The following is a 25,006-nucleotide window of genomic DNA, read 5'->3' as shown; positions in this document are numbered from 1 at the left end:
CAACTTTAAATCCATGAAATTGGAGGCAAATTGAGCAATAACTTCTGCACCAGTTTTGAAACAACACAAGAACCCTTTCAACACAGCAACAGGTAAACAAAGACATATAATTGCAGTCATAAGTAAAGAGCTTAAGCTACGCATCAGGGCATAAATATTTACAATTACTTCATACTCTACATATTTCTTTTTTTACTTTTGTAATCAAGCTCTGCCTGTCAGACTAATAAAATTTAAATGCAATTCTTCTTTTTATTTGCTTAAAAAGTGTTTTACCAGTCGTCCAGTTTAATTTCTCAAATTGATGATCATGTTTTTTTAAAGGGAAGCATACAAGAACATATTTATACAATGTATGTCTGAAATGACTAAAGGCTGCAGAAAACTACACTCTTTTTGTTCATTTATTTTATATATCAGAGAATGTCATTCCACGTTTCATAGGAGTGTAGTTGATTCCTATTTAAAGTATTAAACTGTAACATCTGAAACACCTAATATTCTTTTCTTTGCTCAACAAAAGATTTTGTTAGTAATATAACAATAATTGTATTGATTAAAGCCCTTGGATTATTCTGAAATGAATAACCTGATTAAACACATTTAATATAAGACAAAGTATGACAGTGATTTATTTGAATTAAATATAAAGAATGCCAATGAAAATCATACATGCAAATATAAAAAAATAATTTAGTTCATGAAGCTCAGTTTCTAAAATAGCTATCATGACATCAACAAGACAATTTGCATGAATGTAAATTCCACTGGAAGTTATGTCCCTCTCTGTTCAGCAAAGGATTTGCTCCAAAGCTGTTCCCACAGAAAAATCTAGAATAACTTGAAATACATGAAATTAATAGCTCAACGTGGTAATAAAGCAACCGAAGATCCTTTTATTTATTTCTAGTCAGGTCTTTAAATAAAAACTGCATTTTTGACCAGTAAGTAACAATCACTTATTCATCTAGCATGGCGAAACAAATGCCTCCGTTCCAACCCTCATGGTATTATAGAGCAGGTCTGAACAAGGCCGTGAGGGTGTGTGAGCTGGAGGGTATTACATTGTCAAACTAAGAAAACCAATATTATTCCCTAGTTCCTTGAAATGCAGCGACTACACATGACATCAACAAAAGCATGACAGCTAGGCAACAGGCATAAAATGAACTGATGCCAGAGTTCAGCTAGTTAGATATTGGTTAAGCTGCCACAGATTTTCGGTAGCCTTACATGCATCATGTGATCTTATCACATTCGGTTAAAGGCCTCTAAAAGTAATCTGCATATGGCGAATCAATTACAAACTTCCCATATGCATGTCACCAATTGCATCAACCGATTAAATTTCACTTAAACATTTTTTTTAATCTTGACTAAAACATGCCAGAAATAAAGTGCTCTGATTCTACATCATTACAACTGATACATCAGGCTTTTACATAGTAAGAAATAAGAGGAGAGAGACTCTAGTGGCTGAAGCTGGACAAAAATAGCAGTTTGGTGGACATTTTCAAAATAGTTCAGTGGACCCTACATGAAATGTAAATAGTTATTTTCTGCTCTAAATCTTCTAATAATCTGTGATCGTTCACACAAAAACTAATTTTTTTTTTTTTTTTTTTTACAAGGTTTTTTTTTTTTTAACTGTTGAGCACAAATATAGATGTACACATAAGAATGTTGGAATCCAGTAGCCATTGGTGCCAAAAACAGATACTATGCAAGTCAATAGTTACAGGTTTCCAGCAGTCTACAAAATTTCTTCATTTGTGCTCAACAGAACAAAGAAAGTCAAACCGGTTTAGGACAAGTAAAGAGTGAGAAAATAATGACAGAATTTTCTTTTTTGCTTGAAATACCCCTTTAAGTGCATGGTCTTAAGACAACACAATGCGGTAAACCTACAATGCTGATTGTTTGAACAAACAAAATACATAATATAAAATAAATATATCCTATCATAAAACATGTAAAAGAGTAATTGGTGGTTCATTCAGCTGTGGCTGTCCCTGATAAAGAGGGCATAAGCTGAAGGAAAGAGTGAGAATTCTAGCATGCCAATGATTGACAAAAGAAAGAAAGGAATAAAAGTGAGAGGTAAGTTGGTGTATATTTTCACAGCACATGCTGCAACTATTGATGCAAATTTTGAGAAATCTTTGGGCACTAATAATTAGAAAAAATGCCCAGTGAAATCCTGAAGGAACTGAATCCAACTCATAAAACTTCTGCATTCTGCAACATTAGGAAATGGGAATGTCCATTACATTCCAAGAACTCAAAACTCTTCAACTCTATTTAAACTTTTCCAGTCACACAATTTGTATTTGATCAGGGTGGGAGCAAAAGTTCAACATCACAATGTTTGTCTTACATTGGTTAATTTAATGAGTCTATGACTCATTTGAAAAGAAAGAAAGAAAGAAAGAAAGACTGACTTACTTGTCCTTTCCGAGAGTCTCGTAGTCTTTCACAATCACATCAATGTAGGAGGAAGAATCAAGAGGAACACCTTTTAAATCAAACTGAAGCGTCTAAGGTGAACAAAAAAAGTATGTAACACTTCCCAAACCACCACAGCATCTGAAGTAATGATAATGTGCACTTAGTTATGCGTTCAAGTAAATATTAATATATTTTCAGCATTGGCAGTTTATATATGTTAGCTCATTTGCGAAAGCATTAAAGATTTAAACGTGAATATCTCAACAGACCTCATTCCACACCGGGTTCACTTCATTGTTAATCGACCTTGTTTTCTTCTTTTCGTCTTAAATAATATAAAATCAAACAAAACGAACATTAAGTGCCGTTATTTTACTGGTTAATGGGTAAATATGAAACACATGAGGAGCTCTTACCTCTAAACACCAAAGACGCGACGGGGTCTGGACTGCCCAGTTTCTTCTTGGGCAGATCCGCCGCAGATTCAACTGCCACGCGCAACATGACAGATAAAACGCTTTCGCTTATTAAAGTTCTTTCATGGTGATGTGTCTCTGTATGTGAGACTGTGCGTTCATTGCATCGCCCTCATCCTTTTGGAGAGAGTTTGTGAAGGGTGTGGACTTCATTGACACTGTGGTAGACTGCCTACCTGTTGACTTGAATTTTGCGGAAGTGATGCTCAAAAAATTTCTTTACAAATTATGGAATTCTTTTGAATCGTAATTTAATATTTTATCTAAGGTTATTTACTTCATGGTCTTCCACAATGCTTTTAACTTACTAACCTCGTTTTAAAGTTTAAAAGGTGTAACACAAGCGCCATCTAACGACGCACCGCAGAAATCACATGAATAAAAAGAGTAACGTACGCTTCTGAACTAAACATGCTCTGAAATGTTTTGTGTGTGTGTGTGTGTGTGTGTGTGTGTGATCATTATTTTCAACTATTTTAAAATGTATGTTAAAGTATACAATATTTATATGTAAAACACATATAAAACCATATATTTAAAATCTGATTAATGGTTTATTTGAATTAGTCTTTTTCTGAAAATAAATGATGATCTTTTTATTTGGAAAAAATAGAAGCAAGTAATTTATAATCAAAATTTAGTAGAGTAATAGGGTGCCTAATTGTCAATAATAGTGGGTCTTTGGTTTGAGAGTGAGAGATATCACGCCTTGTTTTATAATAGGGATCATTATTCCAATTTCTAAACACTCTTGAAGCATTAAAAGAAAGAGTTGCCCTAAAAATTCCCCAAAAATGTACAAAAAATTCTAATGTTAGACCATCAGAACCAGGCAATTTCCCTTTTTTCATTAATTTCATTTAAAGAGAGGGGAGCTTCATATAATTCTTTAAATTCATTACTTATCTGAGGTATATAGTTTTCTATTTGTTGTAGGTAAGATCCATTTTGGTTTCCATGAGAGTCAAGTGAGTCTAAGTTTCTATAAAATTTTGAGATAAAATTTCAAATTTCTTTCTATTTTTAGATAAAGAATTATTTATTTGGACTATGTGGTGGCGCAGTGGGTAGCACTTTCACCTCACAGCAAGAAGGCCACTGGTTTGAGCCTCTGATTGTTCAGTTGGTGTTTCAGTGTGGAGTTTGCATGTTCTCTCTGTGTTGGTGTGGGTTTCCCCCACAAGTCCAAAGACATGTGGTACAGGTGAATTGGGTATGTTAAATTGTCCGTAGTGTATGTGTGTGAATCAGAGTGAATGGATGTTTCCCAGTATTGGGTTGCGGCTGGAAGGGCATCCGCCGCGTAAAATGTGCTGGATAAGTTGGCGGTTCATTCTGCCTGCAATATAAAAATAAAGCTTTTCTTTTTGTAAGATCTCTCGAGCCACGGGTATTTAACGAGATAATACTCAAAGAGTTAAACTCGAAGTTTTACACTTTCATATTTAAAAAAAGAAAAAAAAAACAAGAATAAGAGATAAAAAAATAGAGTAAAGTTGAATGCAAATAGAACAAAATTTACAATGCGCACTTGAATTTACCGCTAAACGTGTAACTGCAAAGAAGAGGATAAAGCTAACATGATCCTTAGCCAGTAGTGCAATTACTTATGTGGGAACAAATTACATAGTCATAACAGTCAATAGGGAAAAAAGAAGATTCTCAGACTCCATTCTTCAGTTAGAGATTGTTTAGATCATACAAAAGTTACATTAGGCTACATATGCTCCGTGAAGTTTAGGGGATAAGTTCAAGCTTTTTTTCCAGCAACAAAAGCATAGGAGACATTCCACGAAACCTTTTTCCCTTCCTCACAAGCCTTCTTGACTAGGGGCCATAACTTGGCTCTAGCATCCACATCCTGTTTGATCAATGCCTCCTTGATGCGAATGTTGTTTTTCTCTAGATAGCGAGTGTCTTTTGTGGCTCGCCATACAATGTCCCTGAAAGTACGCATCACAATGTTATGAGGCGCTCCGTTGGATCTCCTTAGTCCCAGCCGGTGAGCCACATCAATTGCATCTTCCATCTTGTCTAGTCCAGGGACCACCTGTTTCCGGATGCTAATCATCAAGCTTTTCGTATCTTCTCCATCATCATGCTCTGGAACCCCCTGTAACTTAAGATTCCTGCCCGTAATTCTTTATTCTCCTTCTCAATTTGAGCTATTCTTACACCATGCATCTAGATCTCCGCACTCATGTGGGAGACTTTTTCAAACAATTTATCAAGTTTTCCACAGGAGACTGCAATGGAATTATTAATGTATTATCAATGGAAATCACCTTGTCGTGCGTTTCATCCATTTTAGCGGTTAGCTTCTAAATCGTGTCCAGGAGTGTAGATAAAGAGATTTCGTTTGTACCTTTTGACCTTGTAGAATTCTTGAATGGAGCAGAACAAATAGGATTTGCAAAAACCTCTTCATTGGCACCAATTTCTGTCTCAAGATCGATATTCACCATGTTTGCAGACTCCATGCACCCTTCTTCCACGAGGTATCCAGCCAATATAGCACTTTCCTGAAGGGACTGATTCTTTCTTTTCTTTCCCATTGTCACATTAGGGATTAAGTAATGTCCATGACAATATAAAATGCAGTTGCTTTTATAATTTAAGACATTACATACTAAATATACATTTTGTTAACTTTAAAACTCCTCATACTACTTATCCACTAAAAAAACGTTACCATTCACTCCGCTGCAATCTTGATCTGTCTAAGTATTTCACAAACTGATGATCTCCTGGGATTTTCATGCACAGCCATTTGTAGGGTTGACATAGAATTTGAAAAAGAGAAAATTTTGTGAGCAATCAAGTGGACAAAAATCACTTGTTTATGCCGTAATCAGAAAATGACAAGAAGTGTTTGAGCTGAGAAAGTGCGAATAACCACTTGTTATAATTTAGATATGCAGTAAAAAAACATCTATGGATACACAACAGGTTGAACCTTGAAGATAAGATACAGCAGAAAAACAACAACATATTGATGACTCGATACTCGCACGTTACAAATGACATTTCCATTGACTGAACAAAAAAAGATTTAGATGAGTAACTCTTTAAGAAGGAAAGATCAAATTTAGGTGTAAACAACATGAAAGCACTGATCCTGCATTTTGTCAATGGTTCAGGCAGATGTCGGAGTAATGGTATAGATTTATTTATTTTTGTATAGTTCACGTCATTTAGAGAATTGTTGCTGACCTGTTTTGACAGTAACGCATTACAATATTGAGTTACTCCTCAAAAAAGTAACTAGTTGCATTACTTAGTTCCTCATTCATTCTTTTTCTTTTCGGTTTAGTCATTAATCTGGGGTCGCCACAGCGGAATACCTCCCATTTTATCCAGCATATGCTTTACAGAGCGGATGCCCTTCCAAATGCAAACTATTACTGGGAAACACCCATACACTCTCATTCACAAACATACACATAATTTAGCTTACTTAATTCACCTATAGTGCATGTATTTGGACTGTGGGGGAAACCGGAGCACCCGGAGGAAACCCACGTGAACTCCGAAATGCCAACTGACCTAGCCAAGGCTCGAACAGCAACCTTCTTGCTGTGAGATGACAGCGCTACCCACCACACCACCCCCTTCTTTAAACATCATTTATTAAAAAAAATAAACAGAAAGATAACATACACTCACTGGTATCCACTCCTCAGATCAAAACCTATTAAGACTGCAACATAGTTTATACAGTATTTTCCCACCATCCATTCAGAGCAGCCTTTTTGGGGTGACATCATCAGGATCACAACCTCAAGCCGGTGGGATAAAAGCCAGTGATAAAACCCAATGTTCTGTTGTTCATATTAGTATTGTTTGTTTATTGTATTGTATTTTAAGTTTTGTATGCATACTTATTTACTTCCATTCGTTTATATTTTAATTAATGTTTTATTAATGTATATTTGTCTACATGTTACCATACCAAGGTCTAAAATCACTAACCACTAATCACTAATTGCTGCTTTACAATAGTAATGGCCTAAATAAATAAATAAATAAATAAATAAATAAATAAATAAATAAATATATATATATATATATTAGGGGTGTCAAAATTAATTGTTTCTTCTGTGCACCGCGATGCAGACGCTGACAATTCAGTATCTGTACCGGTAATGTTGTTCTGTGCATGTACTTGAGATTTTAAAGGTACAATTCATATATCTGACTGTTTGTATTAAACAACAAAAATATATTGCAAATAATACATAAATATAAATATATTTATAAATTTTAATACAGGAATTGTTGTGCTGTGAAGTAAAATATAAAACTGTGTGTGGAAAGCACCGTCAGTGCACCGTGATGGTCAGTGTAGGTTAACACCTCTATTATATATATATATATATATATATATATATATATATATATATATATATATATATATATATATATATATATATATATATATATATATATACATATAACATTTTTACATACATAACTGGGGTTTAAAGTGTACCTCTTCCCCCTCTCACCAGATTACCGTCACTGTAGAAGTTTGTATTGAAATGTATATACAAGCATTTGAAAGAGCAAAGAGCTTTAGATTTAGAATAACAGTGTTTACATGGTATATCCAAAAATGTACTATTATGAAAGAAGTATTTGCCATTTGAAGAATCTGCTTCATTCAGACATGTTTATGGCATTTTGAATGCAGTGTTATGTTTTGAGGGAAATGTGAGGCATTTTGCAATTTGTGTGTGCAGTTTTGAAAATGTGTGTAGAGTTTTGAAAAAAAATTGTGACACTTTTTAAAATGTGTATAAGCTGTTGGGAAAAAAAAACAAATAAGCACAATTTTAAAATTAAGCCCCAATTTTGTCAAAACACTACACACAATTTACACATCCACACACACAAACATCAGAACATATTAGTTTGTGTGCAAAATTCTGCCAATTAGCAAAACACCAGCCTAAATTTGCACAACTGTAAGCACATTGTCAGTCCTTTTAGGAAGCTTGAAAGTGACGCCTATGCTTGAGCAAAAAGACTTACAAAGTGCTACTACATCCCCAAGCAAAAATCTGTGTCAGTATAATGTGTTCTTTGAAACTCACGGCAGACTTGTTGTTGTGACGGCAACACATTCCCAAGCTTAAATCTGCTCAGGAGCAAGTGTCTTTCCCAAGAACACGATTAGATTGCAGCATTTTAGCAAAGTCTGTACTGGAAGTCTAAAAGACTTGCAATGTGATACTGCATGCTCCCGGTCACATCCAAACGTAGCCTCCTTGGCCAAAAATGAAGGGCTTCACAAGGAAGCTCGGAGTGCTCTCTGCTGCTCTGCTTTTCTAAAATTGAACCATGTTGGTGAACCACCGCACCCAGGCAGTTCTTTTAGGATGCTTGAGAATGACCTCTCTGCTTGTGCAAAAAGACTTGCAAAGTGATACTGCATGCTCCCGGTCAAATCCAAACGTAGCCTCCTTGGCCAAAGTTGAAGGGCTTCACAAGGAAGCTCGGCGTGCTCTCTGCTGTTTTGCTTTTGTAAAATTGGGCAGAAAATGGCCCACAGCATTAAGCTTAATAGGGTAGCGTGGCCGAGGGGTCTAAGCTGCTGGATATAGGGTCTAGTCTCTTCGAGGGCCTGGGTTCGAATCCAACTGCTGCCAGACGTGGTTTTAAACAGTGCCAAACTGCTTGAGTGTGTTTGCGTTCTCTGTGGAAGTTGGAAATGTGAGAATAACCGTAAATTGGCAGCTAGTCCGTATGATGTCTTCTTTGAAGACTAATGGCAGACTATGTTGCTGTCACAGCAACACATCCCCAAGCTCAAATCTGCTCAGTAGCAAGTGTCTTTCCCACAATTAGGTTGCAGCATCTTAGCAAAGTCTGTACTGGAAGTCTCTCTCAGCCGTTGCTCCTTTTAGCAAGAGCACCCTGTTGTAACAGGAACAGCAATGATTCACGATTAGAGTCGTAATACTTAATAACTGGATTGGAATATAATAACAACAACAATGTGGGGTCTGCTGTGATGGAATAAGCAACTTTCACTCTTTTGTGGGATAACCGTTACCTGGTAATACGGTGTTTAAATGCATCGCAGCTGGCTGCCATTTGGAGTAGACATCAAATACCTTGAGGTGTGCTCAAATACAGATGGAACTGTGGTTGACAGTAAGGTGGGAGTGCTTCCTAAGCTGGTATTAAGGAGCTCTCTTTCTTTGTTGAAGAGCTCCAGCAAGGCACGGCCAAATTGAATTGATTTCCCAGCACTGTTGCGCCACATGAACCATGTTGGTGGGAAAAGTGCTCAGGGAAAACTTATTGTTAAGGTAGCGTGGCCGAGCGGTCTAAGGCGCTGGATTAAGGCTCAAGTCTCTTCGGGGGCGTGGGTTTGAATCCCACTGCTGCCAGGCAGTCCTTTTAGGATGTTTGAGAATGACCTCTCTGCCTGAGCAAAAAGACTTGCAAAGTGATACTGCATGCTCCCGGTCACATCCAAACGTAGCCTCCTTGGCCAAAGTTGAAGGGCTTCACAAGGAAGCTCGACGTGTTCTCTGCTGTTCTGTTTTTGTAAAATTGGGCAGAAAATGGCCCATAGCATAGAGCTTAGTGGGGTAGCGTGGCCGAGGGGTCTAAGGCACTGGATTTAGGCTCCAGTCTCTTCGGGGGTGTGGGTTCAAATCCCACCGCTGCCAGATGTGGTTTTAAATAGTGCCAAACTGCTTGAGTGTGTGCGTGTTCTCTGTGGAAGCTGGAAATGTGAGAATACACTTAAGTTGGCAGCTAGTCAGTATGATGTGTTCTTTGAGACTAATGGCAGACTTGTTGCTGTCACAGCAACACATCCCCAAGCTCAAATCTGCTCAGTAGCAAGTGTCTTTCCCACAATTAGGTTGCAGCATCTTAGCGAAGTCTCTCTCAGCCATTGCTCCTTTTAGCAAGAGCACCCTGTTGAAACAGAAACAGCAATGATTCACGATTAGAGTAGTAATACTTAATAACTGCATTGGAATATAATATCAACAACAATGTGGGGTCTGCTGTGATGGAACAAGCAACTTTCACTCTTTTGTGGGATAACAGTTCCCTGGTAATACAGTGTTTAAATATATCGCAGCTGGCTGCCATTTGGAGTAGACATCAAATACCTTGAGGTGTGTGTCACAGCAACACATCCCCAAGCTCAAATCTGCTCAGTAGCAAGTGTCTTTCCCACAATTAGGTTGCAGCATCTTAGCAAAGTCTGTACTGGAAGTCTCTCTCAGCCATTGCTCCTTTTAGCAAGAGCACCCTGTTGAAACAGAAACAGCAATGATTCACGATTAGAGTAGTAACACTTAATAACTGCATTGGAATATAATAACAACAACAATGTGGGGTCTGCAATGATGGAACAAGCAACTTTCACTCTTTTGTGGGATAACAGTTCCCTGGTAATACGGTGTTTAAATGCATCGCAGCTGGCTGCCATTTGGAGTAGACATCAAATACCATGAGGTGTGCTCAAATAGAGACGGAACTGTGGTTGACAGGAAGGTGGGAGTGCTTCCTAAGCTGGTATTAAGGAGCTCTCTTTCTTTGTTGAAGAGCTCCAGCAAGGCACGGCTAAATTGAATTGATTTCCCAGCGCTGTTGCGCTACATGAACCATGTTGGAGGGAAAAGTGCTCAGGGAAAACTTATTGGTGAGGTATTTGGCCGAGCAGTCTAAGGCGCTGGATTAAGGCTCCAGTCTCTTCGGGGACGTGGGTTCGAATCCCACCGCTGCCAGACGTGGTTTTAAACAGTGCCAAACTGCTTGAGTGTGTGCGCGTTCTCTGTGGAAGCTGGAAATGTGAGAATACACTTAAGTTGGCAGCTAATCAGTATGATGTCTTCTTTGAGACTAATGGCAGACTTGTTGCTGTCACAGCAACACATCCCCAAGCTCAAATCTGCTCAGTAGCAAGTGTTTTTCCCACAATTAGGTTGCAGCATCTTAGCAAAGTCTGTACTGGAAGTCTCTCTCAGCCATTGCACCTTTTAGCAAGAGCACCCTGTTGAAACAGAAACAGCAATGATTCACGATTAGAGTAGTAATACTTAATAACTGCATTGGAATATAATAACAACAACAATGTGGGGTCTGCTGTGATGGAACAAGCAACTTTCACTCTTTTGTGGGATAACAGTTCCCTGGGAATACGGTGTTTAAATGCATCGCAGCTGGCTGCCATTTGGAGTAGACATCAAATACCTTGAGGTGTGTGTCACAGCAACACATCCCCAAGCTCAAATCTGCTTAGTAGCAAGTGTCTTTCCCACAATTAGGTTGCAGCATCTTAGCAAAGTCTGTACTGGAAGTCTCTCTCAGCCATTGCTCCTTTTAGCAAGAGCACCCTGTTGAAACAGAAACAGCAATGATTCACGATTAGAGTAGTAATACTTAATAACTGCATTGGAATATAATAACAACAACAATGTGGGGTCTGCTGTGATGGAACAAGCAACTTTCACTCTTTTGTGGGATAACAGTTCCCTGGTAATACGGTGTTTAAATGCATCGCAGCTGGCTGCCATTTGGAGTGGACATCAAATACCTTGAGGTGTGCTCAAATAGAGACGGATATGTGGTTGACAGGAAGGTGGGAGTGCTTCCTAAGCTGGTATTAAGGAGCTCTCTTTCTTTGTTGAAGAGCTCCAGCAAGGCACGGCCAAATTGAATTGATTTCCCAGCGCTGTTGCGCTACATGAACCATGTTGGTGGGAAAAGTGCTCAGGGAAAACTTATTGGTAAGGTAGCGTGGCCGAGCGGTCTAAGGCGCTGGATTAAGGCTCCAGTCTCTTCGGGGGCGTGGGTTCGAATCCCACCGCTGCCAGGCAGTCCTTTTAGGATGCTTGAGAATGACCTCTCTGCCTTAGCAAAAAGACTTGCAAAGTGATACTGCATGCTCCCGGTCACATCCAAACGTAGCCTCCTTGGCCAAAGTTGAAGGGCTTCACAAGGAAGCTCGACGTGTTCTCTGCTGTTCTGTTTTTGTAAAATTGGTTAGAAAATGGCCCACAGCATAAAGCTTAATGGGGTAGCGTGGCCGAGGGGTCTAAGGCGCTGGATTTAGGCTCCAGTCTCTTCGGGGGCGTGGGTTCAAATCCCACCGCTGCCAGATGTGGTTTTAAATAGTGCCAAACTGCTTGAGTGTGTGTGCGTTCTCTGTGGAAGCTGGAAATGTGAGAATACACTTAAGTTGGCAGCTAGTCAGTATGATGTCTTCTTTGAGACTAATGGCAGACTTGTTGCTGTCACAGCAACACATCCCCAAGCTCAAATCTGCTCAGTAGCAAGTGTCTTTCCCACAATTAGGTTGCAGCATCTTAGCAAAGTCTGTACTGGAAGTCTCTCTCAGCCATTGCTCCTTTTAGCAAGAGCACCCTGTTGAAACAGAAACAGCAATGATTCACGATTAGAGTAGTAATACTTAATAACTGCATTGGAATATAATAACAACAACAATGTGGGGTCTGCTGTGATGGAACAAGCAACTTTCACTCTTTTGTGGGATAACAGTTCCCTGGTAATACGGTGTTTAAATGCATCGCAGCTGGCTGCCATTTGGAGTAGACATCAAATACCTTGAGGTGTGCTCAAATAGAGACGGAACTGTGGTTGACAGGAAGGTGGGAGTGCTTCCTAAGCTGGTATTAAGGAGCTCTCTTTCTTTGTTGAAGAGCTCCAGCAAGGCACGGCCAAATTGAATTGATTTCCCAGCGCTGTTGCGCTACATGAACCGTGTTGGTGGGAAAAGTGCTCAGGGAAAACTTATTGGTAAGGTAGCGTGGCCGAGCGGTCTAAGGCGCTGGATTAAGGCTCCAGTCTCTTCGGGGGCGTGGGTTCGAATCCCACCGCTGCCAGGCAGTCCTTTTAGGATGCTTGAGAATGACCTCTCTGCCTTAGCAAAAAGACTTGCAAAGTGATACTGCATGCTCCCGGTCACATCCAAACGTAGCCTCCTTGGCCAAAGTTGAAGGGCTTCACAAGGAAGCTCGACGTGTTCTCTGCTGTTCTGTTTTTGTAAAATTGGTTAGAAAATGGCCCACAGCATAAAGCTTAATGGGGTAGCGTGGCCGAGGGGTCTAAGGCGCTGGATTTAGGCTCCAGTCTCTTCGGGGGCGTGGGTTCAAATCCCACCGCTGCCAGATGTGGTTTTAAATAGTGCCAAACTGCTTGAGTGTGTGTGCGTTCTCTGTGGAAGCTGGAAATGTGAGAATACACTTAAGTTGGCAGCTAGTCAGTATGATGTCTTCTTTGAGACTAATGGCAGACTTGTTGCGGTCACAGCAACACATCCCCAAGCTCAAATCTGCTCAGTAGCAAGTGTCTTTCCCACAATTAGGTTGCAGCATCTTAGCAAAGTCTGTACTGGAAGTCTCTCTCAGCCATTGCTCCTTTTAGCAAGAGCACCCTGTTGAAACAGAAACAGCAATGATTCACGATTAGAGTAGTAATACTTAATAACTGCATTGGAATATAATAACAACAACAATGTGGGGTCTGCTGTGATGGAACAAGCAACTTTCACTCTTTTGTGGGATAACAGTTCCCTGGTAATACGGTGTTTAAATGCATCGCAGCTGGCTGCCATTTGGAGTAGACATCAAATACCTTGAGGTGTGCTCAAATAGAGACGGAACTGTGGTTGACAGGAAGGTGGGAGTGCTTCCTAAGCTGGTATTAAGGAGCTCTCTTTCTTTGTTGAAGAGCTCCAGCAAGGCACGGCCAAATTGAATTGATTTCCCAGCGCTGTTGCGCTACATGAACCATGTTGGTGGGAAAAGTGCTCAGGGAAAACTTATTGGTAAGGTAGCGTGGCCGAGCGGTCTAAGGCGCTGGATTAAGGCTCCAGTCTCTTCGGGGGCGTGGTTTCGAATCCCACCGCTGCCAGTCAGTCCTTTTAGGATGCTTGAGAATGACCTCTCTGCCTTAGCAAAAAGACTTGCAAAGTGATACTGCATGCTCCCGGTCACATCCAAACGTAGCCTCCTTGGCCAAAGTTGAAGGGCTTCACAAGGAAGCTCGACGTGTTCTCTGCTGTTCTGTTTTTGTAAAATTGGTTAGAAAATGGCCCACAGCATAAAGCTTAATGGGGTAGCGTGGCCGAGGGGTCTAAGGCGCTGGATTTAGGCTCCAGTCTCTTCGGGGGCGTGGGTTCAAATCCCACCGCTGCCAGATGTGGTTTTAAATAGTGCCAAACTGCTTGAGTGTGTGTGCGTTCTCTGTGGAAGCTGGAAATGTGAGAATACACTTAAGTTGGCAGCTAGTCAGTATGATGTCTTCTTTGAGACTAATGGCAGACTTGTTGCGGTCACAGCAACACATCCCCAAGCTCAAATCTGCTCAGTAGCAAGTGTCTTTCCCACAATTAGGTTGCAGCATCTTAGCAAAGTCTGTACTGGAAGTCTCTCTCAGCCATTGCTCCTTTTAGCAAGAGCACCCTGTTGAAACAGAAACAGCAATGATTCACGATTAGAGTAGTAATACTTAATAACTGCACTGGAATATAATAACAACAACAATGTGGGGTCTGCTGTGATGGAACAAGCAACTTTCACTCTTTTGTGGGATAACAGTTCCCTGGTAATACGGTGTTTAAATGCATCGCAGCTGGCTGCCATTTGGAGTAGACATCAAATACCTTGAGGTGTGCTCAAATAGAGACGGAACTGTGGTTGACAGGAAGGTGGGAGTGCTTCCTAAGCTGGTATTAAGGAGCTCTCTTTCTTTGTTGAAGAGCTCCAGCAAGGCACGGCCAAATTGAATTGATTTCCCAGCGCTGTTGCGCTACATGAACCGTGTTGGTGGGAAAAGTGCTCAGGGAAAACTTATTGGTAAGGTAGCGTGGCCGAGCGGTCTAAGGCGCTGGATTAAGGCTCCAGTCTCTTCGGGGGCGTGGGTTCGAATCCCACCGCTGCCAGGCAGTCCTTTTAGGATGCTTGAGAATGACCTCTCTGCCTTAGCAAAAAGACTTGCAAAGTGATACTGCATGCTCCCGGTCACATCCAAACGTAGCCTCCTTGGCCAAAGTTGAAGGGCTTCACAAGGAAGCTCGACGTGTTCTCTGCTGTTCTGTTTTTGTAAAATTGGTTAGAAAATGGCCCACAGCATAAAGCTTAATGGGGTAGCGTGGCCGAGGGGTCTAAGGCGCTGGATTTAGGCTCCAGTCTCTTCGGGGGCGTGGGTTCAAATCCCACCGCTGCCAGATGTGGTTTTAAATAGTGCCAAACTGCTTTAGTGTGTGTGCGTTCTCTGTGGAAGCTGGAAATGTGAGAATACACTTAAGTTGGCAGCTAGTCAGTATGATGTCTTCTTTGAGACTAATGGCAGACTTGTTCCTGTCACAGCAACACATCCCCAAGCTCAAATCTGCTCAGTAGCAAGTGTCTTTCCCACAATTAGGTTGCAGGCATCTTAGCAAAGTCTGTACTGGAAATCTCTCTCAGCCATTGCTCCTTTTAGCAAGAGCACCCTGTTGAAACAGAAACAGCAATGATTCACGATTAGAGTAGTAATACTTAATAACTGCACTGGAATATAATAACAACAACAATGTGGGGTCTGCTGTGATGGAACAAGCAACTTTCACTCTTTTGTGGGATAACAGTTCCCTGGTAATACGGTGTTTAAATGCATCGCAGCTGGCTGCCATTTGGAGTAGACATCAAATACCTTGAGGTGTGCTCAAATAGAGACGGAACTGTGGTTGACAGGAAGGTGGGAGTGCTTCCTAAGCTGGTATTAAGGAGCTCTCTTTCTTTGTTGAAGAGCTCCAGCAAGGCACGGCCAAATTGAATTGATTTCCCAGCGCTGTTGCGCTACATGAACCATGTTGGTGGGAAAAGTGCTCAGGGAAAACTTATTGGTAAGGTAGCGTGGCCGAGCGGTCTAAGGCGCTGGATTAAGGCTCCAGTCTCTTCGGGGGCGTGGGTTCGAATCCCACCGCTGCCAGGCAGTCCTTTTAGGATGCTTGAGAATGACCTCTCTGCCTTAGCAAAAAGACTTGCAAAGTGATACTGCATGCTCCCGGTCACATCCAAACGTAGCCTCCTTGGCCAAAGTTGAAGGGCTTCACAAGGAAGCTCGACGTGTTCTCTGCTGTTCTGTTTTTGTAAAATTGGTTAGAAAATGGCCCACAGCATAAAGCTTAATGGGGTAGCGTGGCCGAGGGGTCTAAGGCGCTGGATTTAGGCTCCAGTCTCTTCGGGGGCGTGGGTTCAAATCCCACCGCTGCCAGATGTGGTTTTAAATCGTGCCAAACTGCTTGAGTGTGTGTGCGTTCTCTGTGGAAGCTGGAAATGTGAGAATACACTTAAGTTGGCAGCTAGTCAGTATGATGTCTTCTTTGAGACTAATGGCAGACTTGTTGCTGTCACAGCAACACATCCCCAAGCTCAAATCTGCTCAGTAGCAAGTGTCTTTCCCACAATTAGGTTGCAGCATCTTAGCAAAGTCTGTACTGGAAGTCTCTCTCAGCCATTGCTCCTTTTAGCAAGAGCACCCTGTTGAAACAGAAACAGCAATGATTCACGATTAGAGTAGTAATACTTAATAAGTTCTTTTAGGATGCTTGAGAATGACCTCTCTGCTTGAGCAAAAAGACTTGCAAAGTGATACTGCATGCTCCCGGTCACATCCAAACGTAGCCTCCTTGGCCAAAGTTGAAGGGCTTCACAAGGAAGCTCGGCGTGCTCTCTGCTGTACTGTTTTTGTAAAATTGGTTAGAAAATGGCCCACAGCATAGACCTTAATGGGGTAGCGTGGCCAAGGGGTCTAAGGCGCTGGATTTAGGCTCCAGTCTCTTCGGGGGCGTGGGTTCAAATCCCACCGCTGCCAGATGTGGTTTTAAACAGTGCCAAACTGCTTGAGTGTGTGTGCGTTCTCTGTGGAAGCTGGAAATGTGAGAATACACTTAAGTTGGCAGCTAGTCAGTATGATGTCTTCTTTGAGACTAATGGCAGACTTGTTGCTGTCACAGCAACACATCCCCAAGCTCAAATCTGCTCAGTAGCAAGTGTCTTTCCCACAATTAGGTTGCAGCATCTTAGCAAAGTCTGTACTGGAAGTCTCTCTCAGCCATTGCTCCTTTTAGCAAGAGCACCCTGTTGAAACAGAAACAGCAATGATTCACGATTAGAGTAGTAATACTTAATAACTGCATTGGAATATAATAACAACAACAATGTGGGGTCTGCTGTGATGGAACAAGCAACTTTCACTCTTTTGTGGGATAACAGTTCCCTGGTAATACGGTGTTTAAATGCATCGCAGCTGGCTGCCATTTGGAGTAGACATCAAATACCTTGAGGTGTGCTCAAATAGAGACGGAACTGTGGTTGACAGGAAGGTGGGAGTGCTTCCTAAGCTGGTATTAAGGAGCTCTCTTTCTTTGTTGAAGAGCTCCAGCAAGGCACGGCCAAATTGAATTGATTTCCCAGCGCTGTTGCGCTACATGAACCATGTTGGTGGGAAAAGTGCTCAGGGAAAACTTATTGGTAAGGTAGCGTGGCCGAGCGGTCTAAGGCGCTGGATTAAGGCTCCAGTCTCTTCGGGGGCGTGGGTTCGAATCCCACCGCTGCCAGGCAGTCCTTTTAGGATGCTTGAGAATGACCTCTCTGCCTTAGCAAAAAGACTTGCAAAGTGATACTGCATGCTCCCGGTCACATCCAAACGTAGCCTCCTTGGCCAAAGTTGAAGGGCTTCACAAGGAAGCTCGACGTGTTCTCTGCTGTTCTGTTTTTGTAAAATTGGTTAGAAAATGGCCCACAGCATAAAGCTTAATGGGGTAGCGTGGCCGAGGGGTCTTAGGCGCTGGATTTAGGCTCCAGTCTCTTCGGGGGCGTGGGTTCAAATCCCACCGCTGCCAGATGTGGTTTTAAATAGTGCCAAACTGCTTGAGTGTGTGTGCGTTCTCTGTGGAAGCTGGAAATGTGAGAATACACTTAAGTTGGCAGCTAGTCAGTATGATGTCTTCTTTGAGACTAATGGCAGACTTGTTGCTGTCACAGCAACACATCCCCAAGCTCAAATCTGCTCAGTAGCAAGTGTCTTTCCCACAATTAGGTTGCAGCATCTTAGCAAAGTCTGTACTGGAAGTCTCTCTCAGCCATTGCTCCTTTTAGCAAGAGCACCCTGTTGAAACAGAAACAGCAATGATTCACGATTAGAGTAGTAACACTTAATAACTGCACTTGGAATATAATAACAACAACAATGTGGGGTCTGCTGTGATGGAACAAGCAACTTTCACTCTTTTGTGGGATAACAGTTCCCTGGTAATACGGTGTTTAAATGCATCGCAGCTGGCTGCCATTTGGAGTAGACATCAAATACCTTGAGGTGTGCTCAAATAGAGACGGAACTGTGGTTGACAGGAAGGTGGGAGTGCTTCCTAAGCTGGTATTAAGGAGCTCTCTTTCTTTGTTGAAGAGCTCCAGCAAGGCACGGCCAAATTGAATTGATTTCCCAGCGCTGTTGCGCTACATGAACCATGTTGGTGGGAAAAGTGCTCAGGAAAAACTTATTGGTAAGGTAGCGTGGCCGAGCGGTCTAAGGCGCTGGATTAAGGCTCCAGTCTCTTCGGGGGCGTGGGTTCGAATCCCACCGCTGCCAGGCAGTCCTTTTAGGATGCTTGAGAATGACCTCTCTGCCTTAGCAAAAAGACTTGCAAAGTGATACTGCATGCTCCCGGTCACATCCAAACGTAGCCTCCTTGGCCAAAGTTGAAGGGCTTCACAAGGAAGCTCGACGTGTTCTCTGCTGTTCTGTTTTTGTAAAATTGGTTAGAAAATGGCCCACAGCATAAAGCTTAATGGGGTAGCGTGGCCGAGGGGTCTAAGGCGCTGGATTTAGGCTCCAGTCTCTTCGGGGGCGTGGGTTCAAATCCCACCGCTGCCAGATGTGGTTTTAAATAGTGCCAAACTGCTTGAGTGTGTGTGCGTTCTCTGTGGAAGCTGGAAATGTGAGAATACACTTAAGTTGGCAGCTAGTCAGTATGATGTCTTCTTTGAGACTAATGGCAGACTTGTTGCTGTCACAGCAACACATCCCCAAGCTCAAATCTGCTCAGTAGCAAGTGTCTTTCCCACAATTAGGTTGCAGCATCTTAGCAAAGTCTGTACTGGAAGTCTCTCTCAGCCATTGCTCCTTTTAGCAAGAGCACCCTGTTGAAACAGAAACAGCAATGATTCACGATTAGAGTAGTAATACTTAATAACTGCACTTGGAATATAATAACAACAACAATGTGGGGTCTGCTGTGATGGAATGGAACAAGCAACTTTCACTCTTTTGTGGGATAACAGTTCCCTGGTATACGGTGTTTAAATGCATCGCAGCTGGCTGCCATTTGGAGTAGACATCAAATACCTTGAGGTGTGCTCAAATAGAGACGGAACTGTGGTTGACAGGAAGGTGGGAGTGCTTCCTAAGCTGGTATTAAGGAGCTCTCTTTCTTTGTTGAAGAGCTCCAGCAAGGCACGGCCAACTTGAATTGATTTCCAGGCGCTGTTGCGCTACATGAACCATGTTGGTGGGAAAAGTGCTCAGGGAAAACTTATTGGTAAGGTAGCGTGGCCGAGCGGTCTAAGGCGCTGGATTAAGGCTCCAGTCTCTTCGGGGGCGTGGTTTCGAATCCCACCGCTGCCAGTCAGTCCTTTTAGGATGCTTGAGAATGACCTCTCTGCCTTAGCAAAAAGACTTGCAAAGTGATACTGCATGCTCCCGGTCACATCCAAACGTAGCCTCCTTGGCCAAAGTTGAAGTTGCTGTCACAGCAACACATCCCCAAGCTCAAATCTGCTCAGTAGCAAGTGTCTTTCCCACAATTAGGTTGCAGCATCTTAGCAAAGTCTGTACTGGAAGTCTCTCTCAGCCATTGCTTCTTTTAGCAAGAGCACCCTGTTGAAACAGAAACAGCAATGATTCACGATTAGAGTAGTAATACTTAATAACTGCATTGGAATATAATAACAACAACAATGTGGGGTCTGCTGTGATGGAATAAGCAACTTTCACTCTTTTGTGGGATAACAGTTCCCTGGTAATACGGTGTTTAAATGCATCGCAGCTGGCTGCCATTTGGAGTAGACATCAAATACCTTGAGGTGTGTGTCACAGCAACACATCCCCAAGCTCAAATCTGCTCAGTAGCAAGTGTCTTTCCCACAATTAGGTTGCGGCATCTTAGCAAAGTCTGTACTGGAAGTCTTTCTCAGCCATTGCTCCTTTTAGCAAGAGCACCCTGTTGAAACAGAAACAGCAATGATTCACGATTAGAGTAGTAATACTTAATAACTGCATTGGAATATAATAACAACAACAATGTGGGGTCTGCTGTGATGGAACAAGCAACTTTCACTCTTTTGTGGGATAACAGTTCCCTGGTAATACGGTGTTTAAATGCATCGCAGCTGGCTGCCATTTGGAGTAGACATCAAATACCTTGAGGTGTGTGTCACAGCAACACATCCCCAAGCTCAAATCTGCTCAGTAGCAAGTGTCTTTCCCACAATTAGGTTGCGGCATCTTAGCAAAGTCTGTACTGGAAGTCTCTCTCAGCCATTGCTCCTTTTAGCAAGAGCACCCTGTTGAAACAGAAACAGCAATGATTCACGATTAGAGTAGTAATACTTAATAACTGCACTGGAATATAATAACAACAACAATGTGGGGTCTGCTGTGATGGAACAAGCAACTTTCACTCTTTTGTGGGATAACAGTTCCCTGGTAATACGGTGTTTAAATGCATCGCAGCTGGCTGCCATTTGGAGTAGACATCAAATACCTTGAGGTGTGCTCAAATAGAGACGGAACTGTGGTTGACAGGAAGGTGGGAGTGCTTCCTAAGCTGGTATTAAGGAGCTCTCTTTCTTTGTTGAAGAGCTCCAGCAAGGCACGGCCAAATTGAATTGATTTCCCAGCGCTGTTGCGCTACATGAACCATGTTGGTGGGAAAAGTGCTCAGGGAAAACTTATTGGTAAGGTAGCGTGGCCGAGCGGTCTAAGGCGCTGGATTAAGGCTCCAGTCTCTTCGGGGGCGTGGGTTCGAATCCCACCGCTGCCAGGCAGTCCTTTTAGGATGCTTGAGAATGACCTCTCTGCCTTAGCAAAAAGACTTGCAAAGTGATACTGCATGCTCCCGGTCACATCCAAACGTAGCCTCCTTGGCCAAAGTTGAAGGGCTTCACAAGGAAGCTCGACGTGTTCTCTGCTGTTCTGTTTTTGTAAAATTGGGCAGAAAATGGCCCACAGCATAAAGCTTAATGGGGTAGCGTGGCCGAGGGGTCTAAGGCGCTGGATTTAGGCTCCAGTCTCTTCGGGGGCGTGGGTTCAAATCCCACCGCTGCCAGATGTGGTTTTAAATAGTGCCAAACTGCTTGAGTGTGTGTGCGTTCTCTGTGGAAGCTGGAAATGTGAGAATACACTTAAGTTGGCAGCTAGTCAGTATGATGTCTTCTTTGAGACTAATGGCAGACTTGTTGCTGTCACAGCAACACATCCCCAAGCTCAAATCTGCTCAGTAGCAAGTGTCTTTCCCACAATTAGGTTGCAGCATCTTAGCAAAGTCTGTACTGGAAGTCTCTCTCAGCCATTGCTCCTTTTAGCAAGAGCACCCTGTTGAAACAGAAACAGCAATGATTCACGATTAGAGTAGTAATACTTAATAACTGCACTTGGAATATAATAACAACAACAATGTGGGGTCTGCTGTGATGGAACAAGCAACTTTCACTCTTTTGTGGGATAACAGTTCCCTGGTAATACGGTGTTTAAATGCATCGCAGCTGGCTGCCATTTGGAGTAGACATCAAATACCTTGAGGTGTGCTCAAATAGAGACGGAACTGTGGTTGACAGGAAGGTGGGAGTGCTTCCTAAGCTGGTATTAAGGAGCTCTCTTTCTTTGTTGAAGAGCTCCAGCAAGGCACGGCCAACTTGAATTGATTTCCCAGCGCTGTTGCGCTACATGAACCATGTTGGTGGGAAAAGTGCTCAGGGAAAACTTATTGGTAAGGTAGCGTGGCCGAGCGGTCTAAGGCGCTGGATTAAGGCTCCAGTCTCTTCGGGGGCGTGGGTTCGAATCCCACCGCTGCCAGGCAGTCCTTTTAGGATGCTTGAGAATGACCTCTCTGCCTTAGCAAAAAGACTTGCAAAGTGATACTGCATGCTCCCGGTCACATCCAAACGTAGCCTCCTTGGCCAAAGTTGAAGGGCTTCACAAGGAAGCTCGACGTGTTCTCTGCTGTTCTGTTTTTGTAAAATTGGTTAGAAAATGGCCCACAGCATAAAGCTTAATGGGGTAGCGTGGCCGAGGGGTCTAAGGCGCTGGATTTAGGCTCCAGTCTCTTCGGGGGCGTGGGTTCAAATCCCACCGCTGCCAGATGTGGTTTTAAATAGTGCCAAACTGCTTGAGTGTGTGTGCGTTCTCTGTGGAAGCTGGAAATGTGAGAATACACTTAAGTTGGCAGCTAGTCAGTATGATGTCTTCTTTGAGACTAATGGCAGACTTGTTGCTGTCACAGCAACACATCCCCAAGCTCAAATCTGCTCAGTAGCAAGTGTCTTTCCCACAATTAGGTTGCAGGCATCTTAGCAAAGTCTGTACTGGAAGTCTCTCTCAGCCATTGCTCCTTTTAGCAAGAGCACCCTGTTGAAACAGAAACAGCAATGATTCACGATTAGAGTAGTAATACTTAATAACTGCATTGGAATATAATAACAACAACAATGTGGGGTCTGCTGTGATGGAACAAGCAACTTTCACTCTTTTGTGGGATAACAGTTCCCTGGTAATACGGTGTTTAAATGCATCGCAGCTGGCTGCCATTTGGAGTAGACATCAAATACCTTGAGGTGTGCTCAAATAGAGACGGAACTGTGGTTGACAGGAAGGTGGGAGTGCTTCCTAAGCTGGTATTAAGGAGCTCTCTTTCTTTGTTGAAGAGCTCCAGCAAGGCACGGCCAAATTGAATTGATTTCCCAGCGCTGTTGCGCTACATGAACCATGTTGGTGGGAAAAGTGCTCAGGGAAAACTTATTGGTAAGGTAGCGTGGCCGAGCGGTCTAAGGCGCTGGATTAAGGCTCCAGTCTCTTCGGGGGCGTGGGTTCGAATCCCACCGCTGCCAGTCAGTCCTTTTAGGATGCTTGAGAATGACCTCTCTGCCTTAGCAAAAAGACTTGCAAAGTGATACTGCATGCTCCCGGTCACATCCAAACGTAGCCTCCTTGGCCAAAGTTGAAGGGCTTCACAAGGAAGCTCGACGTGTTCTCTGCTGTTCTGTTTTTGTAAAATTGGTTAGAAAATGGCCCACAGCATAAAGCTTAATGGGGTAGCGTGGCCGAGGGGTCTAAGGCGCTGGATTTAGGCTCCAGTCTCTTCGGGGGCGTGGGTTCAAATCCCACCGCTGCCAGATGTGGTTTTAAATAGTGCCAAACTGCTTGAGTGTGTGTGCGTTCTCTGTGGAAGCTGGAAATGTGAGAATACACTTAAGTTGGCAGCTAGTCAGTATGATGTCTTCTTTGAGACTAATGGCAGACTTGTTGCGGTCACAGCAACACATCCCCAAGCTCAAATCTGCTCAGTAGCAAGTGTCTTTCCCACAATTAGGTTGCGGCATCTTAGCAAAGTCTGTACTGGAAGTCTCTCTCAGCCATTGCTCCTTTTAGCAAGAGCACCCTGTTGAAACAGAAACAGCAATGATTCACGATTAGAGTAGTAATACTTAATAACTGCATTGGAATATAATAACAACAACAATGTGGGGTCTGCTGTGATGGAACAAGCAACTTTCACTCTTTTGTGGGATAACAGTTCCCTGGTAATACGGTGTTTAAATGCATCGCAGCTGGCTGCCATTTGGAGTAGACATCAAATACCTTGAGGTGTGCTCAAATAGAGACGGAACTGTGGTTGACAGGAAGGTGGGAGTGCTTCCTAAGCTGGTATTAAGGAGCTCTCTTTCTTTGTTGAAGAGCTCCAGCAAGGCACGGCCAAATTGAATTGATTTCCCAGCGCTGTTGCGCTACATGAACCATGTTGGTGGGAAAAGTGCTCAGGGAAAACTTATTGGTAAGGTAGCGTGGCCGAGCGGTCTAAGGCGCTGGATTAAGGCTCCAGTCTCTTCGGGGGCGTGGGTTCGAATCCCACCGCTGCCAGGCAGTCCTTTTAGGATGCTTGAGAATGACCTCTCTGCCTTAGCAAAAAGACTTGCAAAGTGATACTGCATGCTCCCGGTCACATCCAAACGTAGCCTCCTTGGCCAAAGTTGAAGGGCTTCACAAGGAAGCTCGACGTGTTCTCTGCTGTTCTGTTTTTGTAAAATTGGTTAGAAAATGGCCCACAGCATAAAGCTTAATGGGGTAGCGTGGCCGAGGGGTCTAAGGCGCTGGATTTAGGCTCCAGTCTCTTCGGGGGCGTGGGTTCAAATCCCACCGCTGCCAGATGTGGTTTTAAATAGTGCCAAACTGCTTGAGTGTGTGTGCGTTCTCTGTGGAAGCTGGAAATGTGAGAATACACTTAAGTTGGCAGCTAGTCAGTATGATGTCTTCTTTGAGACTAATGGCAGACTTGTTGCTGTCACAGCAACACATCCCCAAGCTCAAATCTGCTCAGTAGCAAGTGTCTTTCCCACAATTAGGTTGCGGCATCTTAGCAAAGTCTGTACTGGAAGTCTCTCTCAGCCATTGCTCCTTTTAGCAAGAGCACCCTGTTGAAACAGAAACAGCAATGATTCACGATTAGAGTAGTAATACTTAATAACTGCACTGGAATATAATAACAACAACAATGTGGGGTCTGCTGTGATGGAACAAGCAACTTTCACTCTTTTGTGGGATAACAGTTCCCTGGTAATACGGTGTTTAAATGCATCGCAGCTGGCTGCCATTTGGAGTAGACATCAAATACCTTGAGGTGTGCTCAAATAGAGACGGAACTGTGGTTGACAGGAAGGTGGGAGTGCTTCCTAAGCTGGTATTAAGGAGCTCTCTTTCTTTGTTGAAGAGCTCCAGCAAGGCACGGCCAAATTGAATTGATTTCCCAGCGCTGTTGCGCTACATGAACCATG

General features: G+C 42.9%; 1 protein-coding gene and 26 non-coding genes across 30 annotated transcripts in view; 26 read left to right on the top strand and 1 right to left on the bottom strand.

Moving 5' to 3' along the window:
• The window catches only part of myof (myoferlin), a 43,892-nt gene extending 40,833 nt beyond the window's left edge, over positions 1–3,059 (bottom strand). For all 4 annotated transcript variants that reach the window (XM_056470146.1, XM_056470148.1, XM_056470147.1 and 1 more), the window contains exons 1-3: positions 2,865–3,059; positions 2,718–2,773; positions 2,446–2,537 (exon numbers count right to left, since the gene is read on the bottom strand). In XM_056470146.1, the coding sequence (XP_056326121.1) occupies positions 2,446–2,537; positions 2,718–2,773; positions 2,865–2,952 (236 nt within the window). In that variant the 5' untranslated portion in view covers positions 2,953–3,059. The remainder of the gene's footprint in view (positions 1–2,445; positions 2,538–2,717; positions 2,774–2,864) is intronic.
• Positions 3,060–9,240: 6,181 nt separating this feature from the next.
• On the top strand, positions 9,241–9,322 carry trnal-aag (transfer RNA leucine (anticodon AAG)). The gene has a single exon. It is a non-coding gene; the product is annotated as a tRNA-Leu (tRNA).
• Positions 9,323–9,525: 203 nt separating this feature from the next.
• Positions 9,526–9,607, top strand: trnal-uag (transfer RNA leucine (anticodon UAG)). Its single transcript has one exon. It is a non-coding gene; the product is annotated as a tRNA-Leu (tRNA).
• A 2,080-nt stretch (positions 9,608–11,687) lies between these two features.
• trnal-aag (transfer RNA leucine (anticodon AAG)) lies at positions 11,688–11,769 on the top strand. Its single transcript has one exon. It is a non-coding gene; the product is annotated as a tRNA-Leu (tRNA).
• A 203-nt stretch (positions 11,770–11,972) lies between these two features.
• On the top strand, positions 11,973–12,054 carry trnal-uag (transfer RNA leucine (anticodon UAG)). The gene has a single exon. It is a non-coding gene; the product is annotated as a tRNA-Leu (tRNA).
• Positions 12,055–12,717: 663 nt separating this feature from the next.
• Positions 12,718–12,799, top strand: trnal-aag (transfer RNA leucine (anticodon AAG)). Its single transcript has one exon. It is a non-coding gene; the product is annotated as a tRNA-Leu (tRNA).
• A 203-nt stretch (positions 12,800–13,002) lies between these two features.
• trnal-uag (transfer RNA leucine (anticodon UAG)) lies at positions 13,003–13,084 on the top strand. The gene has a single exon. It is a non-coding gene; the product is annotated as a tRNA-Leu (tRNA).
• Positions 13,085–13,747: 663 nt separating this feature from the next.
• trnal-aag (transfer RNA leucine (anticodon AAG)) lies at positions 13,748–13,829 on the top strand. The gene has a single exon. It is a non-coding gene; the product is annotated as a tRNA-Leu (tRNA).
• A 203-nt stretch (positions 13,830–14,032) lies between these two features.
• On the top strand, positions 14,033–14,114 carry trnal-uag (transfer RNA leucine (anticodon UAG)). Its single transcript has one exon. It is a non-coding gene; the product is annotated as a tRNA-Leu (tRNA).
• Positions 14,115–14,777: 663 nt separating this feature from the next.
• trnal-aag (transfer RNA leucine (anticodon AAG)) lies at positions 14,778–14,859 on the top strand. The gene has a single exon. It is a non-coding gene; the product is annotated as a tRNA-Leu (tRNA).
• Positions 14,860–15,062: 203 nt separating this feature from the next.
• On the top strand, positions 15,063–15,144 carry trnal-uag (transfer RNA leucine (anticodon UAG)). The gene has a single exon. It is a non-coding gene; the product is annotated as a tRNA-Leu (tRNA).
• A 664-nt stretch (positions 15,145–15,808) lies between these two features.
• Positions 15,809–15,890, top strand: trnal-aag (transfer RNA leucine (anticodon AAG)). The gene has a single exon. It is a non-coding gene; the product is annotated as a tRNA-Leu (tRNA).
• A 203-nt stretch (positions 15,891–16,093) lies between these two features.
• On the top strand, positions 16,094–16,175 carry trnal-uag (transfer RNA leucine (anticodon UAG)). The gene has a single exon. It is a non-coding gene; the product is annotated as a tRNA-Leu (tRNA).
• A 518-nt stretch (positions 16,176–16,693) lies between these two features.
• trnal-uag (transfer RNA leucine (anticodon UAG)) lies at positions 16,694–16,775 on the top strand. The gene has a single exon. It is a non-coding gene; the product is annotated as a tRNA-Leu (tRNA).
• A 663-nt stretch (positions 16,776–17,438) lies between these two features.
• trnal-aag (transfer RNA leucine (anticodon AAG)) lies at positions 17,439–17,520 on the top strand. Its single transcript has one exon. It is a non-coding gene; the product is annotated as a tRNA-Leu (tRNA).
• A 203-nt stretch (positions 17,521–17,723) lies between these two features.
• On the top strand, positions 17,724–17,805 carry trnal-uag (transfer RNA leucine (anticodon UAG)). Its single transcript has one exon. It is a non-coding gene; the product is annotated as a tRNA-Leu (tRNA).
• A 664-nt stretch (positions 17,806–18,469) lies between these two features.
• trnal-aag (transfer RNA leucine (anticodon AAG)) lies at positions 18,470–18,551 on the top strand. Its single transcript has one exon. It is a non-coding gene; the product is annotated as a tRNA-Leu (tRNA).
• Positions 18,552–18,754: 203 nt separating this feature from the next.
• trnal-uag (transfer RNA leucine (anticodon UAG)) lies at positions 18,755–18,836 on the top strand. Its single transcript has one exon. It is a non-coding gene; the product is annotated as a tRNA-Leu (tRNA).
• A 668-nt stretch (positions 18,837–19,504) lies between these two features.
• Positions 19,505–19,586, top strand: trnal-aag (transfer RNA leucine (anticodon AAG)). Its single transcript has one exon. It is a non-coding gene; the product is annotated as a tRNA-Leu (tRNA).
• Positions 19,587–20,921: 1,335 nt separating this feature from the next.
• Positions 20,922–21,003, top strand: trnal-aag (transfer RNA leucine (anticodon AAG)). Its single transcript has one exon. It is a non-coding gene; the product is annotated as a tRNA-Leu (tRNA).
• A 203-nt stretch (positions 21,004–21,206) lies between these two features.
• trnal-uag (transfer RNA leucine (anticodon UAG)) lies at positions 21,207–21,288 on the top strand. The gene has a single exon. It is a non-coding gene; the product is annotated as a tRNA-Leu (tRNA).
• A 664-nt stretch (positions 21,289–21,952) lies between these two features.
• On the top strand, positions 21,953–22,034 carry trnal-aag (transfer RNA leucine (anticodon AAG)). The gene has a single exon. It is a non-coding gene; the product is annotated as a tRNA-Leu (tRNA).
• Positions 22,035–22,237: 203 nt separating this feature from the next.
• On the top strand, positions 22,238–22,319 carry trnal-uag (transfer RNA leucine (anticodon UAG)). Its single transcript has one exon. It is a non-coding gene; the product is annotated as a tRNA-Leu (tRNA).
• A 664-nt stretch (positions 22,320–22,983) lies between these two features.
• On the top strand, positions 22,984–23,065 carry trnal-aag (transfer RNA leucine (anticodon AAG)). The gene has a single exon. It is a non-coding gene; the product is annotated as a tRNA-Leu (tRNA).
• A 203-nt stretch (positions 23,066–23,268) lies between these two features.
• Positions 23,269–23,350, top strand: trnal-uag (transfer RNA leucine (anticodon UAG)). Its single transcript has one exon. It is a non-coding gene; the product is annotated as a tRNA-Leu (tRNA).
• Positions 23,351–24,013: 663 nt separating this feature from the next.
• On the top strand, positions 24,014–24,095 carry trnal-aag (transfer RNA leucine (anticodon AAG)). The gene has a single exon. It is a non-coding gene; the product is annotated as a tRNA-Leu (tRNA).
• A 203-nt stretch (positions 24,096–24,298) lies between these two features.
• Positions 24,299–24,380, top strand: trnal-uag (transfer RNA leucine (anticodon UAG)). Its single transcript has one exon. It is a non-coding gene; the product is annotated as a tRNA-Leu (tRNA).
• The last annotated feature ends 626 nt before the right edge of the window (positions 24,381–25,006 follow it).

This window comes from Danio aesculapii, chromosome 12 (genome assembly GCF_903798145.1).
Source record: "Danio aesculapii chromosome 12, fDanAes4.1, whole genome shotgun sequence".
Taxonomy (NCBI): Eukaryota; Metazoa; Chordata; class Actinopteri; order Cypriniformes; family Danionidae; genus Danio; species Danio aesculapii.
This window is presented reverse-complemented; position numbering and strand designations above follow the sequence as displayed.